Source organism: Agelaius tricolor, unplaced genomic scaffold (assembly GCF_023055355.1).
Source record: "Agelaius tricolor isolate 1412-34295 unplaced genomic scaffold, bAgeTri1.0.p SCAF_25, whole genome shotgun sequence".
Classification (NCBI taxonomy): domain Eukaryota; kingdom Metazoa; phylum Chordata; class Aves; order Passeriformes; family Icteridae; genus Agelaius; species Agelaius tricolor.
In genome coordinates this window covers 5,106,025-5,131,272 of record NW_027269285.1, presented here as the reverse complement: position 1 = coordinate 5,131,272, position 25,248 = coordinate 5,106,025, and the positions used below count along the sequence as shown (strand labels likewise).

The following is a 25,248-nucleotide window of genomic DNA, read 5'->3' as shown; positions in this document are numbered from 1 at the left end:
GAAACTCATGAATATTTATCTCCAACAGATACCACCAACTGCACCCTCAATAAACCCAGGTAAACTCAATATTCAAGTTTTCCCAGATCAACTTTGCTCTGTTTTAATGAGAGTTCTAACACTAGAAAGCAAGAACTTTAGAACAAGTTGCAGCAAACCTTCCTGGAGCAAATGCAACAGCTCATTAAACAATTTGCTGATTATTTCTGTTTGCTGGGGGCATGTGGCTGCTTTTACCTCCATGGACTGCAGATTCACATTTAAAAAAGGTGGATCCTTGTGCTTTTTGGGAGCTTTAAACCCATTTCTATTCCCAGTGTGTGTTATAAGAAGTACAAACATGTTCTAATACACAAGCTCTTAAAATCAGGGAAAAATAAGCTTTGGTTCTTTAAACACTGGGAACAGAATGTGATTTTAATTGAGCAGTAACCTGCTCCTCATAGTGCTCAAATCCTTTCAGAGTAAGAGCAACTAATTAATTCCAAATGTTTTACCTACTCCATTGCCCAGGCTGAGTGTTTTTATTAAGCCCTGGATATACTACAGGAACAATTCTAGGAAAATCCAGATTAATTTACCTGCATGTTGTAGAACCGGGAGGTTTCTCTGAAAAACACTGAGCCTGCTTTTCTGAACACTAAGAGAAATTCCTGAAATTCTGCATTTCATGCAGCTTATACCTCAGGCAGCACAGCAACCTGTGCTTTTGGAGGGACAGGGACACTGCTCACAGCACCTTCCAGTCAGAAAATCCAAATTAAAAGCAATTCAGATCTTCACCTGAACTCCACAGGGAAGGCAAAACCAATCCCAGGCTCTGCCACTTGGAGCTGTGCAGTGAACACTGATTCCCCCTTGGCAGTGACCACAGGCTCAGGAGGAATTAATTTAATTAATAAATTCTGCACAAAAGCCTTTGCAAAAAGCACACCCTAAAATCCTCACTGCTGACACCAGGTGGGCAGAAGGCTCAGCACCAGCAGTTTGGATGTTGGGAGCACTCAAGTGCTGAACCTGCCAGTTCTACTGACAGAATTACTCTAATTGGGAGTTTTGGCCTCAAACACTGGGCTTTAACTCTTTTAAGCATCTCCAAGTTGCCAAGATTCCCCCTAACCCTTGAACTCTGCCTCTGCAGCAGGCTTTAAATTCAAGTTTGAGATCCAAATGACAAACAGCAAGCCTGCAAACAAGCTACAGCTGCATTTGCTGCCCTGGCTGTCAGAGTACTGAATCCCTGCAGTAGTTACACTCTTGGTGTCTTGTTCAAACTCTAATTACCACACTAAACCCCACTGGCATAATCTGTAGTGAAAATTTTGCCATCTGGGTGTATCTTCTTCATCTTACAGCACATTGCAGGAGTGCCCAGTTTCCTAAATGCAGTGAAGTGACAAAACTGGGTTTTTTTCTTTTTAAAATTATTTTAATGCACATGTAATAAAACATTTTAACTGTTACCACTTTGTAATAGGCAGAAAAATGTTCTGTCTACACAAAATCCTCAAGCCCAGGTGTTTTGTTGGAGTCCTTCTGCCTCAGAGATGTTTCCAGCAGCACCACCTGGAACACAGGAGCAGGGTCAGGTAACCAGCCTTAATTATCATTAATGCATTTGTTAATGAGTCAGATATCATCAGAAAACCTTTTGCTCACCACCAGTCAATCTGCCGGTAATTCCAGCAAGTTTGGGTTAGTTTCATCATGTGATATCAGAAATTGCCACTTTTGTGGCAGAACAGACCTTTTCTCTGTCTACAGTGCAGTAACAGCTGCTCTCACACATTTACTGCCTCTGGTTTTGCCTAGAGCTCCATTAATTATACATTCAGAACAGAAACTCTGCTCTAAATGTATCATTGTGTCTTTCTGAGCCTGCAGCCAGAAGCCACCACGTTCAGCTAGGAGCACAATGAATGTTGAACTCACCCAGCAGATTCTCCTGCTCTGCTGTCTCAGTGCCTGCACAGGACTTGGGAAGAGCTGCCCCATCGGGGGGGGGGACATCAGCACAGCCCTGCAGGCTCTACCTAAACACATCAGAAAATAAAGATCAGTCTTAGAATTCTAAGGAACACAGACTCAAGCTCCTTATAGCCTATAAACCTCATTCTAAGTTGACATTTCACTGGTACAGAACTCTATAAAATGCACTGGGACCCATCACTCACCTTCCCATCAGGGCCACCTCCCCAGCTGCTCCTGGTCCTGCAGTGTCCCAGGCAGGTGGGAATCTCAGCTCTGCAGAGGAGTGGGACAGAAGGAAGGTGAGATGTGTTCATGGACAGCAAAGCTGCCTGCTGGCCCTACAGGATCAGTCTGGAGGCTTGAGCTCCTGTGTGCAGCTGCATTTCAGACCAGAACCAGGCTATCGTCAGTTCTCACATCTGACGGCACTTCCTATTCCGGGTTATCATCATCAACAGCCGTTAATTAACTCCTCAAATTAATGACTCCATACACCAGCTTTCATCTCAAACAGTTGTACAATCTCCCCTCTGTGGATGAAGCATTAACTCTTGTGTGTACACAAACAGTTTTATTTCGTTTTTATTTAACTTAAAATGTAATTTTTACAGATTATTTTTGACTTATAAAGGCCTGGAACCCCTTTTAACAACTTTGCACACCTTAACGTAAAAAGAAAAAAAATAACTTACTTTTTACTTCAAGTCATCTTTCTGCTGTGGGAATAAAAGCAAGAAAAGTGTTACTAGAATACTTTTAAACAGTATAAAGTAGGTTTGTGCAAGGAAAAACAAGAACAAAACCAGACCCTCATGACCAACTCTGCTTATGCTTCCACCCATGTTGAAGTTAATATGAATCACTGAAATATTTATATCAGACAGCTATTAGTACTCAGCAATCCTCTTGAAATAATTCCAAATGAGGAAGTTTAAACTATGTATACTTAAAGTAATATAAGAATGCAGCTCGCAGGATAACATTTACCAACAAGGTAATTTTTAAACTGAAATCGCGAACACTCCAATGCTGTGGGTGTAATTTTTAATTACACAGAAAGGGTCTAGCACATCGAAGAATTATAAAAAGGACCCAATTACTGATTTTTTATGGCTGCAGCGCCACAGAAACCCATGGATAGCGCTGGATGCCGAGCGCTCCGCAGAGCAGCGTTCCCAGCACTGCCCCTCACGGAGCCCCGGGCAGGGCCGCGCCAGCAGCGCTCCCCACACACACAGCACCAGCCCAGCCGAGCTCCGAGCCCTTCCCGACTTACCGGGGCGGGGTTTCCGCGGTCCCGGCGGGGTCCGGGCGCTGCCGGCGGAGTCGCGGTGCCGCTGCCGCCTCCATGGTGGCCTGATGGACAAGGGCCATGAGGGTCGCGAGCCGCCACGCGCCGCGAGGCCGCGGCCCCCCCCGCCCCTCCAATGGTGCGGCCCGGCCCGCGCGGCCCAGGCAGGCCCGGTGGCCGCTACCACTGCCGAGCTGGGGGAGCGAACGCTTCAGCTCGCTCAGCGGTACGAGCGCTTCGCTCGGTACGCCGGGCCTGCGCCTCCACGCTGCCCGCCCTGCAGGCCCCGAACCCGGCCCTGAGCCCTGTCCCGGCTCCTCTTACCTCAGCTGCTCCAAGGGCACGGGACGAAAGGGCGCGATTTCCCTCGGCGGCCGGTTATAAAGCCTTGGGCCGTACCACCCCGAGCGGGGGCGGGCGGTGCCACTGCTCCACAGGCGGGGGGGGGAGCCGAGGCTCCCATTTCCTCCCGTGTGGGCCGTGAGGGCACGGGGCGGGCGGAGCCGCGGGGATCGCCCAAACCCCGGCCCCAAAAAAACCCAAAAAACCCCCAAAAAAACCCTAATCCAGGTTTAGTCACCTCCTCAGGGCACGGACAGGTGACAGCCTCGGGCAGGGACCCTCATGTGGCCGGGCACAGCCCAGGGAGCACCACCCTGCCCCGGGTTCTGCCTTTCCCAGGAACGCTGGAGAGGTCGGAGCGATTTCAGGCCACTTTTATTTAGAACAGAACAGGTGGTTTTAAATAAAAGTTCCATTCTTTTCTCATTGTGTCATCTTGAACTGAAAATAGGGGTGTTTTGGTGTCCTTTTCCCTCTGTTAAGTGCATCAGCCATCGTTTTAAAAACAAACATAAAGCCACCTCTGCTTTAAAATTTCACCCTCAAGACCACATGTTCAGTCAGCCTGAGGAACTATTTATCAAAAATCCACATTTTCTAAACAGCAAACACTTCCCTATAAGAAGGACTAGTGTGGTGCTGTAACCAATCACCTAAAATTCAGATCCTCCAGCAAGAGCCAAAGCCAACATTCTCCTTTTTTGCCATTTTCAACATAAACACATTTTAATGAAATACACAGGTCCCATCTCCCTATCAAACATCAATTTCTGCATCAAATTCTTGTAGGTGATGATAGCTGGGAGGTGAGTGAAAAATCACATTAGCTAAGGATTGAACAGCTGAATACAAAGAGAAAGGAACAAAATTCTCTTTGCAATCTCTTGATGAAATAGATGGAAGTTAAAACACTGAGGAAAAAGCATCGACTTTTAAATTTTAGAGTTCATTTTTAATTACCAAATCCCTGGCTCAGGTAATTAAGGAAGCCCTAAAGCTGGAAAGAATTCCTGATACCAGCACTCTCCGAGGCTTCTCTGTGCATTGTAAAAAAACAAAACCAGGAACACTCAATTACAAAACCCTCTCTAAACAATAAACCTCATTTTTTCCAGCAACTAAGCTCCTGTGGGCTCAGTATCACACATAAACCCCCCCAAAACCATAAAACCACAGTCCTGACCAGGATGGGGGAATTTTTAAGGCGTATTTCTGACAACCTGGAAGGCAGAAGCAGAGTTAAGGGTGCTTGATTCACAAATCTTTCAGATCAGCTAAAGAGATCCTCTATTCCCATCCATTTATCCTTCACCGGGTTTAAATCAGGAATATTGACATGGAAACACCACACAAGGGCTCCCAATGATCCAGCTTTGGTGCATGAGGTGTTGATTCCTTTCAGGTAAAAGAAAGGTCCCAAAGGATTCAAAGTAGTGACACAACACAAAGGTTTGCTGGCAAAAAGACACCAGTGAAATAAATTTTATCAGGATCTGGAGAGATGAGAGTGATTCTCTGGGAAAGCTTGGGGAGAGGGTATCAGTGAAAGCACACGTTTAAAATGAGTTATTACAGTGATCAGACATTGCAGGCGTTTCTCTCACCAGTACTTTTATGAGACATTTATATATTCAATAATTAAATATAAATTCAAGGATGAGTGTCACAAAACAAGGAAAGAGTAAGGCTTGAAGCCTGGTCAGCCCCCAGATTGCCCCTGCAGTCACTGTGCCTGTCATTTGACCTTTCATTTGACATGCTGCTATCCTCACACATCATAAAGCATAAGAAAAGTTAATTTTGCAGATTCCTTGCTGAAATCTCAAACCTACTTCAACTTAGTACAAAAACAGGAGGAGCAAAAAAATAAAAAGTGAAAAAGTTGCTTGTTAAAAAGCAGAAATGGGAAGAGAAGTTCACAGATATTTTGGACTGACAGAACCAAGGAACAAGGACAATGCCAACAGATTTCAGACTATTAAAATGGTTTTGCTACCTGTTTACCTGAATGTGATGTGCTGCATTATTCCTCACTCAGAATTACTGGCAACATGAAAAAAAAAACAAACAAAAACCAGCAGCTGCACACTGATCAAACCCTTGTCCTACCCAGGGAGGGGTGAAAATGTGCAGGTAAAAAAGCTGATTGGAACAAGTCACCCATGTCCACATCCACGTGTAATGTACAGGAAGAACATCCAAAATATTGACATGAGACAGTGATCCTAAAGTTTTCCTTTTCTCTTTCACTTCTACATAGATAGAACAGCACAGAGGAGAACACCACTAGAGCTTTCACTGTGGCCAATGGGAGGATTCTCACAAATACAAAAATGCTTTCCAGCTTTTGGATAGATTGCTTCAGGACATAATCCAGGTAGAATGACAGGAATATAATCTCTCCTCGTGGAACAACAGCAAAAAAAAAAAAAAAAAACAACCAACCCCCAAACCCTCAGGGGTTTACACAATTGTCAAACATCCAACTTTGCAGTCCTGAACATCTTAATCCCTGCTACAGCAGAATGTGGCATCACCAAAATAAATGAGCAGGATTCCTTGGATTCTGGTGGTGCCACTGGGATACCTACAGGGAATTTAACTGTGATAAAATGTGTAACTTGGATTTACATTCAGTGTGTTGGAGGAAGGGAGTGTGATAATCAATCCCTTCATGCTTTATCCTTGCTGGCTGCCCACCCAGGAAGCTTCATTGTTATTACTTCAGGAGGAAAGGAAAGGTGCTGGTAAGAGCCAGAAGGGCAAGGCAATGATCTGGATCATGAAATGAATGCCCTGTTCTTTGGATGAGGTGTGTAAAACATTTTGTTAAAAGCCTCCATGATGAAAACATCAAGAACAGAAAAGGTCTCCTTAAAAACACAGAGCATTTCTGCCTCATCTTTTAAGTTCAAAGCTCAGGGGAGAAAATGTTTTGCTACAATTCACTACAGGTTTGCTGTCATAACCAGAGATGACAATGCCCTACAGAGCACAGGGCCAGCCACAGACTCCAGACAAATGTCTTTGCTTTAGGTTTCAAGTGGTTTATGCCTCTCTTGTTGTAGAAAAGGATCAAAAACACTTCTGGAACCTTCACTGCAGAGTCTTTGCCAGTGTCCAGCTTTTGGGCAAAGGGGATCCTGCCAGGCTGCAGAGGCAGCACCTGCAGGGTCAGGCTGTGAACCCAGTCATGATTCAGAGTCTGAGCCAGAGCTGCTTTCCCGGCTGATCTCGATTTGTAGGGAGGGTAAATGATCCAAGCGACTCTTTTTTTGCCTGGACTGTTCTTTTTCCTTAATGAGAGCACCCCAAACCCTCTGCAGCTCAGAGTCATCTTCCTCTGGAGATGCCACAGAGTTTTCAGCTTTCTCTGCAGTCTTTTCCTGTGTCTTCGGAGCAGACCCCAATCTGGTCCATAAATTACCTAAGCAGATGGAAAACAAACATTAAAAAAAAAAACCAAAACAGACAGAACTGAGAGGAAAAAGTAAAGGAACCAATTCTTAAACTCACTGCAACTCTTCAAACCCTTCCTACTCCTCCTACCTCAATATTTGGCATGGAACTGATTATGTTTTGAAGAGTAATTGAAATTAAGCTGCAGGAGGCTCAGGGCAGCCTTGTTTCATGTTCCCCATTTGCAGAGGATGTTTAATTCACACCTCCAGTGCCCCTGCATTCCTGACACTTGTTTTGGTGCCCACAGTTTGAAAGCAGTCCCTGATCTTCAGCCTACCTCCATAAAAATCCTGCTCAATCCAAACCCCCCAGCTCCTCCCTACATGATTTCGATTTCAAAGCTCTGAACAAACATTTGCTTATTTACCCTGAATTTCATTCAACTTCACCCCTCATGGCTTTCTGCTGGGATTTCTCTTGGGCTCCAAAACCAAAGGAAGTGCAGCAGAACATTTTCTGCACACAACTAACCTGGTTTCTTCTCTCTGGTGTCAGAGTAGAGGCCTTTCACATCTTGTTTGGGGATTCCCAGCCTGCTGTGCACATCTGAGATTGGCTCTCGACGAGGAGCACAGGCACTGCTTGGAGCTTTGATTTCTGGTGAGTGTGGCCTTTTCCCCAGTCTCTGCCTCACATCTGGGGATATTTTCAGTGATTAAAATAACAACAACAACAAAAAAATTAAAAATCCTGTGGCATTTACTCTGCCAGCTCAGTTTATGCTCATCCACGATTGAAACCAGACAGATTCTCTGGTTTTATCTTTTCTTTAGCCTGTTCATTTAAGTATTTCATACTCAGACTTCCTGGAAAATTTCTGCAATACAATTCAGCCAGATTTCATTTCAGTTTTGGCAATAAATTTGACATTTCATGTTTTCAAGCTGTGCCCTGTCCAAAAGATAAAAACCTAAGTTATCCCATGGCCCCTGCTGCTTTCCTGGTGTAGCAGCAGAGTGTGTAAATACCCAGCAGGAGGGAAAATTCCATGAAAACTGGTCTGCCTTCAACAAAATTCTTTTCAGGTAACAGATACCTTGATTTAGAATTCTACCACTGCTTGGTATTTGGCACAATAAAATAAAAAGAAAACTAAAGATATTGATCCTTAACCCTTGATGTGAATTTTGTATTTTGAAGTTTGCCTGGCTTAGCTGGATGTTCCCAATCTTACAAGGGGTCCAGACAAAAATATGAAGGCAAAGGGAATTTTGGGACCATGTGTCAATTTGTCAGAGGCCCAAAATGGGCAGGAAGGGTAAAATATACAAACATTATTTTGACATTTCATTAATACAAAAAGGTATTTTTCACTTATCAGTCAGATAATATTACATATGTCAGAAGCAGATAAATTACACGTTTCAGTGTAAGAAATAAGTTATTTAAGATCAAAAGAAATCCTGCCAAATGCAAAATCACCATATAATACACATTTTTAACGTGTATTTATGTGTATTTTTAAGTGTAGTCAGTGTTTCACATTTGATTTTGTGCATGACCTTCCCTGTGTGCTGTTTCTCAGCTGCAGAGAATCTCTGCCTCAAGGATGGAGCAAATTCAAAGAGACAAAGTGGGGGGAGATTGGCACAGGCAAAGAAAATGGGTGGAAATCAACATCACTAAAAAAGCTTTCACTAAAGTGCACTTGATTCTTTCCCCAAAGCAATTCCCACCTCAATCTCAAATATTTTAGTGACAATTCTGCCCAGCAAGGAGAGATAAAATCACCTGATTTGACAGTGCTGTTTGGCTGCCGTGGCCCAGAGTTATTCTGACGTTTCTCTTCCAACAGGAGCCTCACATCTGCAACTTTCTCCAAGGATCCTTTGCTGCCAATCCTGTTTTTGATGTTGCTGCTGGCTATGCTATCTGCTCGCATGGAATTCCTAAAAAAAATCATAGATTTGATGTCCTCTAAAGAAAAATTCCATCTAGAATAGCTCTTAAGTCTTCTTATGTGGAAAGTTACATCACAAAAATAATAATATCAGGATTTCTCTGCTGAGAAAAAGTAGTAAAAGCAATGCTTAGAAGCTGTTCAAGCCAGAATCCTAAATATAACAATAATTCCATGAATACCTCAGTATCCATTTCAAGGCAGCCTCAAAATTGTTGACATTATAATAACCACCCTACTGAAAGGGTGGTTATATTTATTTGGATTTATATGGGTGTTATTTTATTCATCTACAATATATACAACTTTGGTTAGTAAGCCCATAATGAACATAAATTCCTTTTTGTCACCAACAACTGAAGGTTATTTTTTTTTTCTGAAATAGAGAGCAAGGGGCAAAGAGAAAAGAGAAAGAGGAGTTATTAATTATGGTTGTTTGCATGAATTTCTCTTGATTCTACTTCAAGCAATAAGCAAGAATAGAGAGATCTGCAGAAAAAGATGTATTAAAAAATGCTAATTCTATTAAAAGCCTAGTTCTGTATTTCTTGTTAGAAAATCTATACAAAATAATATATAAAACAATAGAATAATATCTTTTAATAAAGATATTAAAATATTTTATATTTTAATATATTTTATCATTTTATATAGTATCATTTTGCTACCTCACTCTTTGGCAGCTCTGTCGCTAAAACCAGGAAATCCCCAGGAAATTCACTGCTGCCTTGAAAGACTAAGAAACTTTTACCTGATATTTTTCAGCTGTGACTCCACCTCATCTGCATACATGGTCATCTTCATGCTTTTTTTGGGCGAGGGGGTGGAGATCATTTTCAGCTCCAGGTCATAATCCATCTCGTCTGAGTCGGAGCCGCTGGATCTCCGGGCGGCGCCGCGCTCCCGCGCCTGGCGGAAAGCCTGCAGCTCATCCCGGTACTCCACCACCACCCTGTCATCTTCATCCATGTCCTGATCCTCCTCCTCCTCCTCCTCCTCCTCTATGGGCTCTTCAGGAACATTCACCAAGCCTGCAGTGAAATGAAGTCGTTCTGATTGAGGGAATTTTAGAAAAGCGAACCTAAAGGAAAATCACCTGACTGTAATTAATGATCTCCTGTCGATGAGTCTGAAGTTCTTTTAGTTCTCTCTTCTTAAAGAGGGAGAATATTTTGCAGAATATTTTAACTGGAATCAATAAGTGCAATAAAACTGCTACAGGACAAAATGTCCCTGGTAAAGTTGTGCTTTAATTACTCTGGTCCCAGAGTAATTAAAGCACAACTGCCTCTTGTAGAAGGTGCAGCTCCTCATTCCTGAGCTAAGCACAATTCCCAGGATCTTACAGGGCTGAACATGCCAACTGCTGGCTCTGCAAAAATCCCTTCAAGTCCTGCAAGCAGCAGTGCCAGAAAGAACACAGGTGTCATTATTATGAATTCATCACAGACACTGATTTAAATAGAAACAATTTCAGTTTAGTCATCACCAGCACTCAGACATCTCTTCAGGCAGCACTACATGACCAACATGGATAATCTTCCACCAGATTTGTCACATCCCTGGCTGTATTTTTAACAGGCCAATCACACTGCACTTGTCTCATGTCACATTTTTATACCCATTATTTTTCTACCTTAGGTAGCAGATGAAGGTATTCCAGCCTAATTAATAGAATTTTCTCATCTCTATTGTTCTACATTTAGAGATTGGGAGAATTGACTTTGCAAGTGTGACAAATTGCCAAGAAGGCTGAAGATGTCATTCATCCCTTCTTTTGGCCTTTGATGCCATGGTCCCCATGCCCTAAATTTTATAAAAAAAAAGTCGCATAAAAAGCAGCAGCTATTTTGGGAAGCAATGAGCAGAATGAAGTTTCCACCTCAGGAATTTCCTGTAAACTCTTAAAATAGGATTCAAATTTATTTTTTTAAGAAGACTTCCACAGATGCCATGGGATTGCTGAGGCACTGCTCCAGATGCTGCCCTGCCCTCCATGTCCCAGTGTCCCCCAGGGCTGTCCCAGTGTCCCCAGTACCTGAGTGCCGATGTTTGTAGGGGGGAGTCAAGCCCACATCGTCCCCAATCAGGGTCCTCTTCTTGATCACATCGCGGTGGATCCTCCGGGAATGGTACCTCCTCTTCCTGAAAGCAGAGAGAGCCTGAGGGCCTGCCACAGGAATGATGGCTCATTCACGACCCCTAAGTCCTGCAATTATCACCCACTTCAACAGCAGACACGTGTTGATGTCACAGATGGTCTGAGGAGAATCTTTATTTTCATGAGAAAATCCTCTCCTTATAATTCACACTCACATTGCAAAAACATTATTTACACTGAAGCATCTACATGAACTCAATAGAAAATCCACAGATTAAAACAGTTTTAGATTAGCTTGTCCAAATACCTGCAATGTTCCAAGTCCTCTGTCCAACACTCACCAAGAATTGCTAAGAATTCCTTTCATGCCTCCATAATTTGGATTGCCATATTTCATATAATACTGGCTTCTCCTTGCAGCTCCCAGCTCCTTTTTGTCATCTGCAAGAAACATAAATTATAGGAATTTTTCCCTCTTACAGTATAACTTACAGCACAGCATAAAAATAAATAACCATCCAAAGACAGAGAGTGAGACTGAGTGTGCCTTAAAATCAGAATTACTTCACCCTCCTCCATGAAGGATTCAATTTTGCTTACACCTCTGGAATTTCTCCTAGCACCACAGCTTTATTTGTGTCTAGAAACTGAATTCCAGGGAGGCTGGGTTTCTAGAGATCAGCTTCACAGGGCATTGCATCCCCCTGTCACTGCTGCAGTTTCCACTCACCTTCCTCATCACCTTTCTTTTCTTGATCAATGTGCCACATCCTGCATGGTCCAGAAATTATATGGATTTTCATGTTCTTCATAAATAAAATGAATATTTAGTAATAATTTTTACTAATCCCTCCCTGGCATCTCAAGTTGTATCCATATTTATAAAATGTGGAATTTACTTCTGGTAAAAGGCATCATTCCTATTCCATGAGATTGGGAAGAATGCCCTGTGCCCAAAATACAATTTCCAGGTACAATAATTTTCATACAACTTGAACTGGATATAATTGACACAAGAAATGTAGATTTATGGCAAAACCTTAACACCTAACAATTAGCAAAAAAAAAAAAAAAAAAATCACACTTTCATAAGAAGCATCATTTCTTAGGTGTTTATAAGAAATGTTATTTTCTAAGAAGTGTTATAAATCAGAAGCAGGCACTTGGAGTGATTAATTAGCCAACAAATAAAAGTCCAACAAGCAGTGAGTTCAGGGTGCTTGGTCATTTACCTTTAGTAGCAAATCTCATGAACAGCTTGTTTCCTTTAGCCAGTTTATTGGCAGGGCGAAGGTCATTACGCAGGAGGGAATCCTCTTCTACCTGGGAGAGGGCATCCAACTTTGGGGGCAAAAAAGGTATTTTGGACTCAAAAATCAAATTTTTGTTCAACAAAAATGGGTTGCTTACAGAGAAGCAATCGAGTGATAATGAAGAAAGTCACTTTTCAAATGATGTTCATATGAGCTCAGCTTTATTTTCTTGACAAGCTGATGTTAATTTTTCATGTAAATTGCCCTGAAAATTTAAAATATTTCCTTCTCTTGTTCCATAACATTAACTCAGGTTATTAAATCCAGTAATTGTCAAATGACTCTATATTACTGACTGAAACAAAGAAAATAGCAAAACTTGGGCACTGAAAAGAATGATTTTTTTTCCCCTGTTTCGTATCTAAATTATTTTATTAACAGGTTCTCATGCCCTCACCCAATGACTAAAAACCTTTCTTTTTCATTTATAGCTGCTTTATGGAAACTCAGTTCAGACATCCATGATGTAGGAGTGTTCACTGAGCCACTGCTACAGGAAATTCTAATCACACCCATTATACACTCAGGCAGTGAGGATTAAATTGCTGCCAGGCCATCACTGTGTGTGCTGATTCCCACAGATCCATGGGCAGCCTAAATCCCATTGGGCTCTAAGCACTTTCCCTGCTGAAAGGTCATTGCCTTCCATTATTGTTCTCTCATTGCCTCCTCTCAGCAGAAAAGAGAAGCCAGGCTCACTCTTAAACTCTCCAAAATCTATTTTCACAAAGCACTTTCCATGGGGATCATCACCACCTCTACTCCCTCTCACTCCCCACCGAATTTATTTTGCTAATTAAATTGTGAATTGCAAATAGAAACCTAAAATGTTGTGAAAACTTCACACCAGCCAGAGCAGAACTTCCAGAGCAGAGTTTCCACTTCCCCTCTGTACTGACCTCCACATCACTGGGATTGTCATCCTCAACCTCTCCTTCTTCTGTCTCATCATCAGAGCTTTCCTCCTGTTTTTCTAAGGAAAATAATTGGGGAAAAAAAACAAAACAAAACCAAGCTCCGTTTTAGTGTGTCAGCCTCATTTGATTTATGATCACCTACATTGTCTGCAATCAGCCTGAAGGTGTTTTCCTTCCTCCTGAGCAGCCTAGGGAACAATCAAAGCAGTGAATGCCTATGGAAAAGTGGAGCACAGTGAAATTCTGAGCTCTGTGCCTGCAGCAGCACATGTGCATCATTAATTTAATTCTTTGAAAGCAAATGAAACTGCACTGCCTGTCAGGATTTAGTGTGTTCAAAATCAGAGATCAGCAAGGCCAAGGCACTAAAGGCACATAAAAGCCTTTCCTTCTATCTCCTTTTCAAATGCCTGCAAATATCCAATAGTAACAATTCATCAAAAGCTTAAGACCAACCTTAGAGACTTAATTCTGCTGTGAAATAACTAAAAAAATAAGAGCATGCTTCCAGAACTGCTAAAATTGTGAGCTGCTTTGATTTCTTAGTTCTTTTTAGCTCAGTGTAATGTCTTTTTTTTTTCCAAAGCCCCTAAGAAATAAAATACTGTAAAAAAGTAATGACTATGGACAGCTATGAAGTGTGATATGCCAATATCATTTGCAAAGATCTCAAAGTACTTCATAAGCCTAAGATTAAAAAAATCTTCTCTTTTATATTTCAGAGTTCCTTATCTTAAATCTCTTCCAATGGACTTAACAACTTAAAATAGAGAGTGGCAGCTGTCCAAAAGATCCTGAAAATATTCCTGAGTGAAAACAATAAAGCACAATTAACCAAAATGAAACTAAACATAGAATTTAAATAAACAAATTACCCAAACTCAAACCAGAATGATTAAGTTCTAGCAGGGAGAGGACTCAGGCATTTTTCTCCCTCACAAATTAGAAGTTTCTCATAGCACAGACCAATCTTTTGCTTCCCTAAATGTCTAAACAGCCCTGAAATTCCTATCTAAAAAAAGGAATGTAACCAAGCCAGATGACTGCAGGGTATCTGTATGGATCTCACACCTTAAGATGCAATTGAACAGTGTGTACTTTCTCTAATATCCCACTTTTCCAGAGGAACAGGAGTAATTCACATCACAGTTCTTATTTTCAGATGGGGTGCAATGATAATATAATATGCAATTCATAGCAAGCAGGATTAAATAGATATGATTATGCTCCATTTAAGCAATGTCTCTAATCTCCACAAATTTCCTAACAAGTCTTACTTGAAGCTCTACCAACATTTGGCCAAAATTAAAGTCATGTGGATGGCTGAGGAGCCACTGCTTTGTGGAGAAAAGGAGCAGGAAAAGGGGGTGAATTCAAAGAATCCATAAATTTAACAAAGCCTTAAACACCAAATTTCCCAGAAAGGCTTTTGGAAGAACTACAGATACCTAACAGAGAGATTGGCTACTTGCATTTAGGTCATATACAACACTTTTAAGCAAAATCTATGGAAAAGTTAATAAATATAACATTTTTTGCTCTGTATCTTGTGATAGAGCACCTCCAACCACAGCGCTCACAGCAGCCTAAGAGCAAAAACTGTCCTCAGGTAGCAAAATTCTGATTTTAAACTTCCCCACATAAAAGGAAAATAAATTCACAACCAAGGCAGTGAGGTACCAGACTGATCACAACACTGCCATGTACTTTTGCTGCTCTGCTCTTTTCTAACCAACCTTTTAATAAGTTCTTTCTTAGAAGGATACCAGCCAAATTTCGAGCTGGCACACACCCTGCTGAAGCGCTGCACTGTCACACTGCTGGGAGGGATACACTTGAAGGATGGTGGTGCATCAAAAAGGGAATTAGCTGTGGCATTTCAAAAATAGGCCATTTTCTCCCACCTGCTTTTTGCCCACTTTGCCTGCCTTTGTAGCACATCACCCAGAGCTATTTCTGTGCCCAGGGCCCACTATAAATACCAGCTCTCAGTGGCAGCCTCATCTAACACGTTTAGCATCGACTCAATTACTGCTTTTGGTCTAGCTCCAACCCACCTTTTAAGAAGCAGCTTCTTCAAAAGGTTTCCAAGATGAAAGCCTTTTTTAAAGTGGCAGAATACATTTACCTGCAACTATATGATAGAAGCTCCTTCAGTAATTTAGGTTATGCAATACCCCAGCACAAGTTTAAAGTTTCATTGATTTAATGAGATGATGGCTGTATTTGCATATCTCAATCTACCTTTCTTGGTTTTTTCAGCTGTCTTCTCCTTGTTGTTTTCTCTGCTCTTTGTTTTCTCCTGATCAGGCAGGGAACTCATATTTATTAGAGCCCGTGTTGCTGTCACTTCATCAAGCCAGACCACATTACCTGGGACAAACAGAAACACAAAACACAAATGCAGCTGCTGTCATCAAGCAGTCACATCTCCCCTGCCTTGCTGGAGCAAAATCAATGACAAAACCTCAGAAATGACAGAAAAAGCCATCAGAGCTCTTGCAGGGAAGGTCATATTCTTTAACACATCTGATAAGCTGAAGGACACACAATTTTCAGCTTATTACAAATCACTGAAATGCACAACCATAGATTTGAGAGGCTTCCTGAAAGCAGCAAATCAGGGCACTGGATGGGGGTCAGTGGATCCATGTGTTCCCACACAAATGTGATTATGGGAGCAGCAGGGGGCAGGAATGAAGCCTGGATCTTTTTCCCCTTTGGCAATTGACAGAACCTTGGACTTTACTGCAGAATTCTGTTAATCTTTTCTAAAAAGCAGGAAAATAGGGAGAAATAGGAGACTGCTCCAGCACTTTGCACAGATTATAGAGTACACAGGTTCACAAGATCATTCAGGATGTGCCTTAAGCATCACCAGATGGTACTAAAATATAACTTATTAGGCCAATTAAAAGCATTTCATAGATGTTGAAATTGAAAGAGCTAAAACTGCTTAGAAACAGGATTTGAACAAAAGCTTTCTGCACTTGGTACAAATACAGCAACAAATGTCTCTGTTCTGCTGCTGAGCAGAGTGGATTCAGATATTAAGAAGACTGTACAGTGACCCAAAATAAGAGAATCTCTCTCAGATTACTCAAACAGGTAAGAACTACAAGGTGAAGAACATCCAGGTATTAATTTCAACAATTGGTTAATAAATCTACTTTTTTTTCTCAGTCTGCCTCATCTTCCCATCTCCAAATTTCCAAAACCTTCATCATTTCAGATTCCTCAGTTTGAAACACAGGACACTAAATCCACCTTTGATGTAATTCAGTTGGGAACACTGAAGTTTTTGCCATGATGCAAATCTATGCTGAAAAGAAAAAGCTTTTTCTTGATATTTTCACCAAGTGTAGCTGACATGGTAACTCAGACACAGCATTCACCATTAAAAAGATGTGTAATAACCATAACTGGGTATTGTTACATCCCTGAAGCCTTGAATTTCACATGAGTTTGCTCATGAAGCATTTAAGAAAACAGATAACCTTAGATTGTCTCAGATAGAGTTAAGCTGTGCATTTCCAAGCTCGTGCATCAGCACAGGTCCATCCAGCAGCTCTGTACTGTAATTGTCCACCCAGGCCTCATTGGGTTTCACATTTTCTATCAGCTTGTGCCAGTACTTCAAGCTGTCATGTACAGTGACTCCAAGGTCACCATCTATTTTGTCTTGCACTGGAGCAGAATTTCTTCAGGGTCACTCCAGAGAATGGAGGTATTGATTCTCAGCTTTTAGCCATGCTTGTCAGTAAGTTTCCAGCTATCTGGAAAACCTGCACTGGCTCCTATTTCTTTTTCTATTATTTCAGGCACAAGGTTTGTAGCATGACAATTTCAGAGTATTCCAGTTCCATTTTCTGTTGCAAAAAAAAATCTCCTCTACAGGCTTCAGTGTCAGTGAGGAAAGCACAACTCTCCACCACCTTTGATCTCACTCCCCCAAACAGCCCTCACCATGTGTACCCACATTCCTTTTCCAATTTATAGAAATCACACCCAGCTGCCACCTCCTTCCACCCACCCACTTCTCCTGGAGCATGCACTACACAAATATGGCAACAAATCTCCTCCTCCTCCTCCCAAAACCATCCCAACCTGCCCAGCTGCACAGTTCAATCACCCTCTCTCAGATATATTATTGATGTCAAGATGGAGATAATAATTTTAGACATTTTTCATAATTTTAGACATTTTTCTTTTCCCCTTAGAGATACAGCTGTGACCAGGTTTAAATAAAAGAGTAAGAATTACAAATCCTCTGTTTGCTTACATGAGGTGTCATCCAGCCACTCAATATGAGCAGGAGGATACTCTTTGAAATAGGCAAAGATGTCCTGGGTGCTCATCTCATCCACTCCACAGATGTAAATGGTGTCCAGTCTTACTTTAGGAATTGCTACAAAGAGGAAAAGAAACTGGTATTTATTGCAAGCTTTCAGATAGATTAGTGCCATATGAGTTTATAAAGCAAATACTTCAAATAAACTAAAGAGGAACTAATTGAAGTGAAGCATGACATAGGCCATAACTCAGTTTATTCTTCCACAATGCAAAACTTTCAATAAATTAAGAATTAAAAGAGGTTACAAGGACTGGTGGATAGAGATTGCACAGCAACCAAACAGCCTGAAAAACATTTTTTCCCTCTTTGAACACTGCCAAAGTGCTATCATTAAGTACTAAAGAGCCAGAACAAAACAAGGCCCTGCACAAAGCACTTCCACTTGTATCACCTGATGGGGAGCTGTTCCAGGCCACAGCTTAGCAGGTCCAAGCTGCCAGCTGGAAAAAAAAAAGCCTTGAGAACCAATTGGGTGCCAAAAGCACCAATCTGTTGTGCACACATCTCCTGGCTTCTGTTCCAGCTTGCCATCAGTGCAGCTTCAGCGTGTGTACAGCAGAGTCTGATCTCCCTGTGCACAGGACACTGAGTCCTCCACGTGTACCCACACACTGCTCCAGGCTTTGTACAAAGCATTGAAAGATTCTTAAAGCAGCACTGATCCCCAAGGTGAATCTTGGGCTTTTAGCAGTAGTAAATAAGGTACACAAAAAAAAAGTTATCTTTGTGCTGGGGCTGGTAAAACAAGGAGTGAAGAGGCAAGTGTCAAATAGGCTAAAAAATAATGGCATTCAAACAAGGAGGTGGAAAAACCCCAAAGTGATTCCTTTCAGCAGTAATGGGGCAAAATCTCTGGGAATGTAGGAAATATTGCAGGATAAATCAAGTCAAGACACTGGGAGGGAGTAACTGAAGGGATCTTTTCTCCTGAACTCCTACCTTTCTTCATCATGTCCCGGTCCAGGGCCACGTTCCTCTGGGCCAGATTCACCTCAGCCCGAAAATGGAAACGTTTGGCTCTTTGCTCCTTCTTCTCAATTGCTTCCTGCAAAATGCAAAACAATGCACTCAAACAGGAGTCAGGAGCACGCTCAACAAACTGCACTGAGGATGCCTAAAATCTACCAGACAGCAACAATTCATATTAATAGTTCTGTTAATTCTGGAGAGAGCTGTAGGTTTCAGAATGTAGAAGTAATTCACAAAAATATTTCTGTGTCACAGAACAGTTTTTGTGTAGGTCCAGCAATGGGAATCAGGATGCATGGGAAACAAGGTGGCTTGGACAACACAGACTCCATCATGGAACAGGAATATTATCTGGTCCTTACTAACAAATATTAAATACACTCCCTCTTCTAAAAGAAGCCTTTCTACCTCAGGCAAAATTAATCTTTGAAGATGATATAATTCTTCCCCTTTTTTTAAAATATACACAAAAGTGTGAATTTGTTTCTCTGAGCATGAATTTAACACTGGAGAGCAGGCTCCAGAGAACTTTTCAGACTGGCAACTCAGGCTCCTCTTATGTAGCTCATGAGCAACAGCCTGCCTGGAACTTGTGCAATTTTGGGAACTGGCTGAGAAGCTCCTTGTTCTCCAGATTTTATTAGGAAGCACTATAGGTTTTTGCATCTTTGGAGCACACACTGTGATTCATACCAGCTGCATCACCTGAACACCAGGCTAAATGAAATAGTTCCACCTCTCCAGTGGCAAAAATGACAAAATGTTGAAGAGCCATAGCACAAAAATTACCTTGGAGGTTACATCTATGCCAGTGATGAAACTTCCAGCTTTGTTTTCATATCTCCTGCTGGTGTCCTGAAACAAAGCAAAATGGTGATGAAATCTCAATGTGCACTGAAAGCAACACACTTGTTACACTGAAAAAACCACCTGATCATTCTTACAAGAAACAGATCCTCTTCTCACTTTCACCCCATCTCATGTTGGTAAAAGTGAAAGCACATGAACTGAACCCAACTTCCCTCACTGTAAGGATTCTTTCCTTTGATAGAATTTAGTTTCTATGTCAGCTGCTGCCAAGCTTTTACTCTCTCAGTAATACAGGAAAAGTCATCAAACATCTTTCCCAAATAAGACTTCTACAATTTTGGGTTTGGGTAAAATTTCCTTGTAAAACATGAGCAGATTTTACAGTGATACCTGACTACTCAAATGTCAGTTTGCAGCTTTTAATTTCAGAAAGTGAGAACAACGAGCCACATCCACAATGAAAAAAGTAACTTCTTATTCCTATCATTATTTCAACCCCAAATTCCAAATCCCAAGGTGAAACACTTCTGTTTTGATACTGAGAGGGTAAAAATGGAGAATGAGAAGGGAAAAAATTACAAGTTTCCTCTCTATCAGTCAGGACTGCTGAATTCAGAGAGGGACTAAACCCCAGAGCCCCTGGACCAATGACCCAATTCTGTGCCCTCCATTGTTTGCATCTGGAAAATGGCACCTCTTCATTGTGACACTCTCAACTGGCAGAAGTTTGGAGCTGGAAGAACGCCTCTTGCTTTCCTTAGGGGTAAACGTGTTCTTTACACTTGTGCTGCAATAACTACTTTGGCTAAAGGACCCTTTCTAGAAGTAGGTTAGGCTCAGTTTAGAAAGACCGAAGAACACGCACAATCCAACCGCTTTTCTTAGTAACAGCACCGAAGTTCCTCTAATGCTGCCAAATGGCCAGAGTTACTAGAAAAGGAAAAGCAAAATAAACACGGTTTTTAAAGCTGAAAGCCCACAGTGTCTGAGGTTGACTCACGGAGCACAAGGAAGTACAGCACGATGCTGTCTCTCAGGCCACATGTTGTGCAAAAGCACAAGCACACGTTGGGTAGACCAGCTAATTAAAGATTAGCTTCCAAAACAATTTTCACCCAAGTTTTGAGAGCAAAAGATTACTTAGGATTTTAGAACTCTGACCCATTTTTTAGTTGGTAAACCTAATCCTACTAAAACTTGTACAGAAACAATCAGCGAGTGAAAAAGGGCAGAAAAACATGGGGAAGGAAGGTCTCAAAGCCTGCTCGTCAGAGCCCACAGTCCCGGCTCTGCTATCCCGCGGTCAGCCCCTGTTCCCTGCTCCAGGAATTTATTCCCGGCATCAAAGACTCCCTGTACACCCTCCCTCCCACCCACACCCCAGCGCTGCACCCCAAATCCTCATCTCCGCCGCTTCCTTTATTCCATTCCTCCCCAAGCACATCCCGCCCGCTTCCTTAGCGCTCGGCCCCGAGTCCCCTCACACCCCCGCTCCCACATCCCCGCTTTTCCCAGTAATCCCCCCAAAAGCCCCCACAGAGCGCTCAGACACCCCCAACGGCCGGACCGAGCCCCTCCTTGCCCACCGCTCCCGGGCCTCACCGGGATGAGCTCCCGCAGCGAGCGCCTCACAGGGATGGTCTCCAGCTCTCCCTCTTCCACCTCCATGGGCTCGGGCTCGGCGCCGCGCGGCTCCGCCGTGGTCGTGCTCGCCTCCGCCTTCACCGAGATCCGCAGGCCCCGCACGGCCGCCATGGCTCCGCCAGGCCCGCCCAGCGCGGCCAGCGAGACGAGCGCGGGGCGGCACAGAGCGGCGGGGCGGCTCCGAGCGCCGAGAGCGGCCGGGAGCGCCGGGCGGGCGGAGCGCGGCGGCCCCGAGCGCCGCCCGCAGCACGGCCCGGCCCGCCCGGGGCACCCCCGAGACCGAGCGGACCCTGCGAGCCAGCGGAACCCCTGAGCCCGGTGCGCCCCGAGTCCAACGCACCCCCGAGACCCAGCGGACCCCGAGCCCGGTGCCCCCCTAAGCCCAACGCACCCTGAGACCCAGCGCGCCCCGAGTCCAACGCACCCCGAGCCCCTGCGGACCCCCCGAGCCCGGTGCACCCCCGGAGCCGAACACCCCCAGCCAGGGCCAGGGCCCAGGGGCTCAGGGTGGAACGGCCGCAGAGAGCGCGGCCCCGCAGTGTCCCTGGCGCCGGAGAGCGGACAAACACAGAACTTAAGTCTTTTCCCCCAAAAAAGGGGTTTTTTAAACTACCTGAACTCTAATGTTCAATTTTCCCGTCCATGCTAGCAGATGTTACACCTGTGAAAAAATCCAACTAATTCTCAGCTTGCAGTTGCGTCCCATTGTTCTGAGGCTCAGTTATTCTCTTTGTCCCCTCGTCCCAAGGTGTTCAGGTTGTTCCAGGAGAGCAGCCTTGCCTCTTCTTGGCCTAAATAAACCACATGCTTTCACCAGTCCCCGTGAGACAAGTTCTCCATTCCCCTAATGACACTAATCAGCTCCATTCCCTCACACACAGCAGACCAGAGCCCTGTTCTAGCTGAGGAGTTGCTCCTGCCTTGGCATCAGTATTTCACACAACTGCCAGGATACACAGCCACATCCCATTGTCATTTGTGTGTTATCACCACACCACTAAGAATTCCTGTTACCTCTCCAGCTGCAGGACCCTCCCTTCCAGCTCAGGCTGCTCCACGCCTCATTTCTGCAGGTTACAAATAAACCCCTCCAGTCCATTCCCTGTGACATGTCACTTTCCCTCTGAACTGTTGGCACCTCCCAGGAAAATTCAGATTTAGACTCTGTCACGAAGACATTTCCCAGCTGGCAGCATAAAGGCTGCTCCCCTTACACAAAATCCAGCAGGATCAAGAGATCCTTCCACCCATCACTCACTCCAAGATTATTTATTCTCAAGGCTTCAGGCAGAGCTCCTTACACAATGGCTGGTGTCACTGTTCACCAAAAGTGCTGCATTTGGGGCTGACATCTCACAGCAGCACCTGGCAGGAACTGCTGGCACAGGTGACATTTCCAAGCCAGGTGTGAAGCCAGGCTCCAGGCCACAGGAGGTGAAGAAAAGGAATAAACAGGACACAGGCACCTCCTGTGAGCAGCTGAGCCTGAACAAGAGGAAACATTTCTGTGGGATAAATGCTGTTTCTTCAGGTCACAGGGAAACCAAGAGATGGAACTTCTCCTCCTTTAGTTTTAGTTTTCTAAGTAGGACACGGTATTGCCATGTGATCTAGACCAGCTTGACAAAGCCAAATCCTTCAAGGAGCAGCTGGGACAGGGTTATGTGACACCAGGTCACCTTGCACTGCTGTCAGCAGAGTGCAGATGAACCTTGGGCTGACCCAGGTGTTTCCTGATTTTGTTTCTACATCCCTTGGATGTCACCCCAGGCAGAACATTGCTGTACTCCAGCCCTCCATACTTGGCACCTTTTCAAGATTCACTCATTGCACTCAGCAAGAAACTTTCAGCTGATTGACTGTGGCTTTGGACACATTGCCAAAATTTTAGAGCTCCTTAGGAAAAAACAATCACCGGCCAACTGGTAGGGACAATAAAATCAGGAGAGGGAAACTAAACCTGAGTACCAGTGGGGCTTTTTACTGCTAGGTGAGTGAATAGAATGTCTTCATAATATTTTGTTATTCCTTTCAGGATCTTGTAATTAACAGTGAATTCTTCAGCATTTCAAGCTGATTTAGTTTTATTCTTCTGAGACTGTGGCCCAGAGCTTTGTTTTTCTTTCACATTCCTGCAATCCCTCTGCCTGTGAAAGATCACCTGAATTCTTAAAATTCATGTTAATTGTTTTCAATTTTGTAGGAAGCAGAAGGGCCCTGCCTTGTTGTAGCCTTTGTGCAGGGATGGGGCAAGGGTAATAAACTCCTGAGGGATGCAGTGTTTAAATAGGGGAGGAAAAAGAAATTTGGGAAAGGCTGCCAGTCATTATCAGAAATGCTAAGTAAGGAAAGGCTTTTACAAATAATGAAGGTGAGAAAGTGACTGTAGCAGAGAAGCTGTGGTAACCTGGAAGTGATCAAGGCCAGGTTGGATGGAGCTCTGCCCTAATGGAGGTGTCCCTGTCCATGGCTCAGGGTCGGACCTGGATGATCTGCGAGGTCCCTTCTAACCCAAACTATTCCAAGATCCTATGAAATCATTCCAGCCTAAAAACACCCACGGGAGCGATTTAGGGCAGGAGCGTCATTGGTTTCCCGGCTTTGACCACCAGAGAGAGCTCATACAACAGAATTCCCAACGTGAGTGAAAACCAAAACCAAAACCTGATGGAAAACACCAATTCCCGCAGTTTTGGGATCGGCTGAAAACGGGAGATGGGGACCGGGGAGGGAGGGGGAAAAAACAACAGTCTGCAAAAAAAAAGAGACTTTTTTGCAGTGGTCTGGTAGGAGTCAGAAAAATGGTGAATTTTACCCTAATAAAGTATTGGTTGATTTGTTTGTGGTCTGTGAACACTGAGCAGAAAGGACACGTGTTCCTGAGGATATGATTTAACTCTCCTGCCGTCCTGGGCTCTCAGCAATCATCTACAGCATTTCAAACCTGTGAAAAACCCATGGAAGTGTGTGTGCTATCCCTGCAGCTGGCCAGCACACCCCACACATCACCAGGGAAACTGGGGCTGCCTTCCAAATGGATCAGGGCTCCTCCTAGCTCCAGTCCATCTGGAGAGAGAACAGCATCAGCAGAGGAAGGATGTTTATTTGTGAGGCTGAAACAAGCACCTGGTGTTTTCTTATGGATTTGATGAACCACAGGCTCCCCACCTGTAAGATAGAATATTTTCTCAGTGGGATATTGTGGAGGTTAGTACAGCCCTGGTAACCTGACACAATGCCAGAGTCCCATCCAGGACACAGCTACAGGGCCCTAAAAGAAGCAGGGTTTTGGATGCAGGGAGGAGCACAGCACCCTCACAGTCAGGACAGTTGTGCTCTAACATTGTTTATGCAAGTGCTGCCAAAGGGAGACCACACAGTTGAAAAAACACATTCCTTTCTGGAAAAAAGCTCACAGAACTGAGCAGAGCTGGAGCAGGATTCTACACACATTGACAGATACTACTCTGGCATTTAAGAGATCTTGGAGAACAGTCTAAAAGTGGTAACTATTTCTTTGTTTTCACAAATATAACTCTTAATTTGTGCATGCCCACACACACATGGTTCCTCTGTGACACCAGTGGAACTTAAGCTCTTTGCTGTTGCAGACCTCTGTGGTACTGCAGTCAGTGAACTACAAAACTTTTTCTTTCACAGGGCTATTTTTAACCCAGAACAGCTCGTTGGCCCAATTCAGTGTGCACTCCCATGAAAAGCAGCTGTGCTGGCACAGCCATGGGGTGGGAATATGTGGCTGGCAGGATGAGGAGAGAAGCTGCTGGCACAGCCCTGAAGGAAAACACAGTGAGCTGCAGCCTTCAATGTCTAGGTGAAAATATACACAATATACTGAGCTAGAGGGACCCACAAGGATCATCTATTCCAACTCCTGGCCCTGCACAAACATCCCAACAATCCCAGAGCATCCCTGGCAGTGTTGTCCAAACATTCCTGGAGCTCTGGCAGCCTCGGGGCCGGGACCATTTCCTGGGGAGCCTGGGCAGTGCCCAGCAACCTCTGGGGAAGAACTTTTTCCTAAAATCCAACCTGCCCTGGCACAGCTCCTGCTGTTCCCTCAGGTCCTGTCCCTGGTCCCAGAGCAGAGGTTGGTGCTGTCCCTCAGAAGGATGTTGAAGACCACAATGAGGTCTGACCTCAGTCTCCTCTTCTC

At 43.7% G+C, this 25,248-nt stretch overlaps 1 protein-coding gene and 2 non-coding genes across 3 annotated transcripts; all 3 read right to left on the bottom strand.

The window, feature by feature from the left end:
- Positions 1-1,637: 1,637 nt before the first annotated feature.
- LOC139600229 (small nucleolar RNA SNORD65) lies at positions 1,638-1,711 on the bottom strand. Its single transcript, XR_011682454.1, has one exon. It is a non-coding gene; the product is annotated as a small nucleolar RNA SNORD65 (small nucleolar RNA).
- Positions 1,712-2,353: 642 nt separating this feature from the next.
- Positions 2,354-2,427, bottom strand: LOC139600225 (small nucleolar RNA SNORD49). Its single transcript, XR_011682450.1, has one exon. It is a non-coding gene; the product is annotated as a small nucleolar RNA SNORD49 (small nucleolar RNA).
- Positions 2,428-5,054: 2,627 nt separating this feature from the next.
- Positions 5,055-21,249, bottom strand: NCBP3 (nuclear cap binding subunit 3). The gene is made up of 13 exons (XM_071447939.1): positions 21,033-21,249; positions 19,410-19,475; positions 18,591-18,696; positions 17,580-17,705; positions 15,542-15,670; positions 13,280-13,353; positions 12,300-12,408; positions 11,409-11,508; positions 11,005-11,111; positions 9,718-9,997; positions 8,798-8,955; positions 7,538-7,702; positions 5,055-7,031 (listed from the first exon to the last, which is right to left on the bottom strand). The coding sequence occupies exons 1-13, from the start codon at positions 21,183-21,185 to the stop codon at positions 6,796-6,798; spliced, it is 1,809 nt and encodes a 602-aa protein (XP_071304040.1). The 5' UTR covers positions 21,186-21,249; the 3' UTR covers positions 5,055-6,795.
- Positions 21,250-25,248: the final 3,999 nt, after the last annotated feature.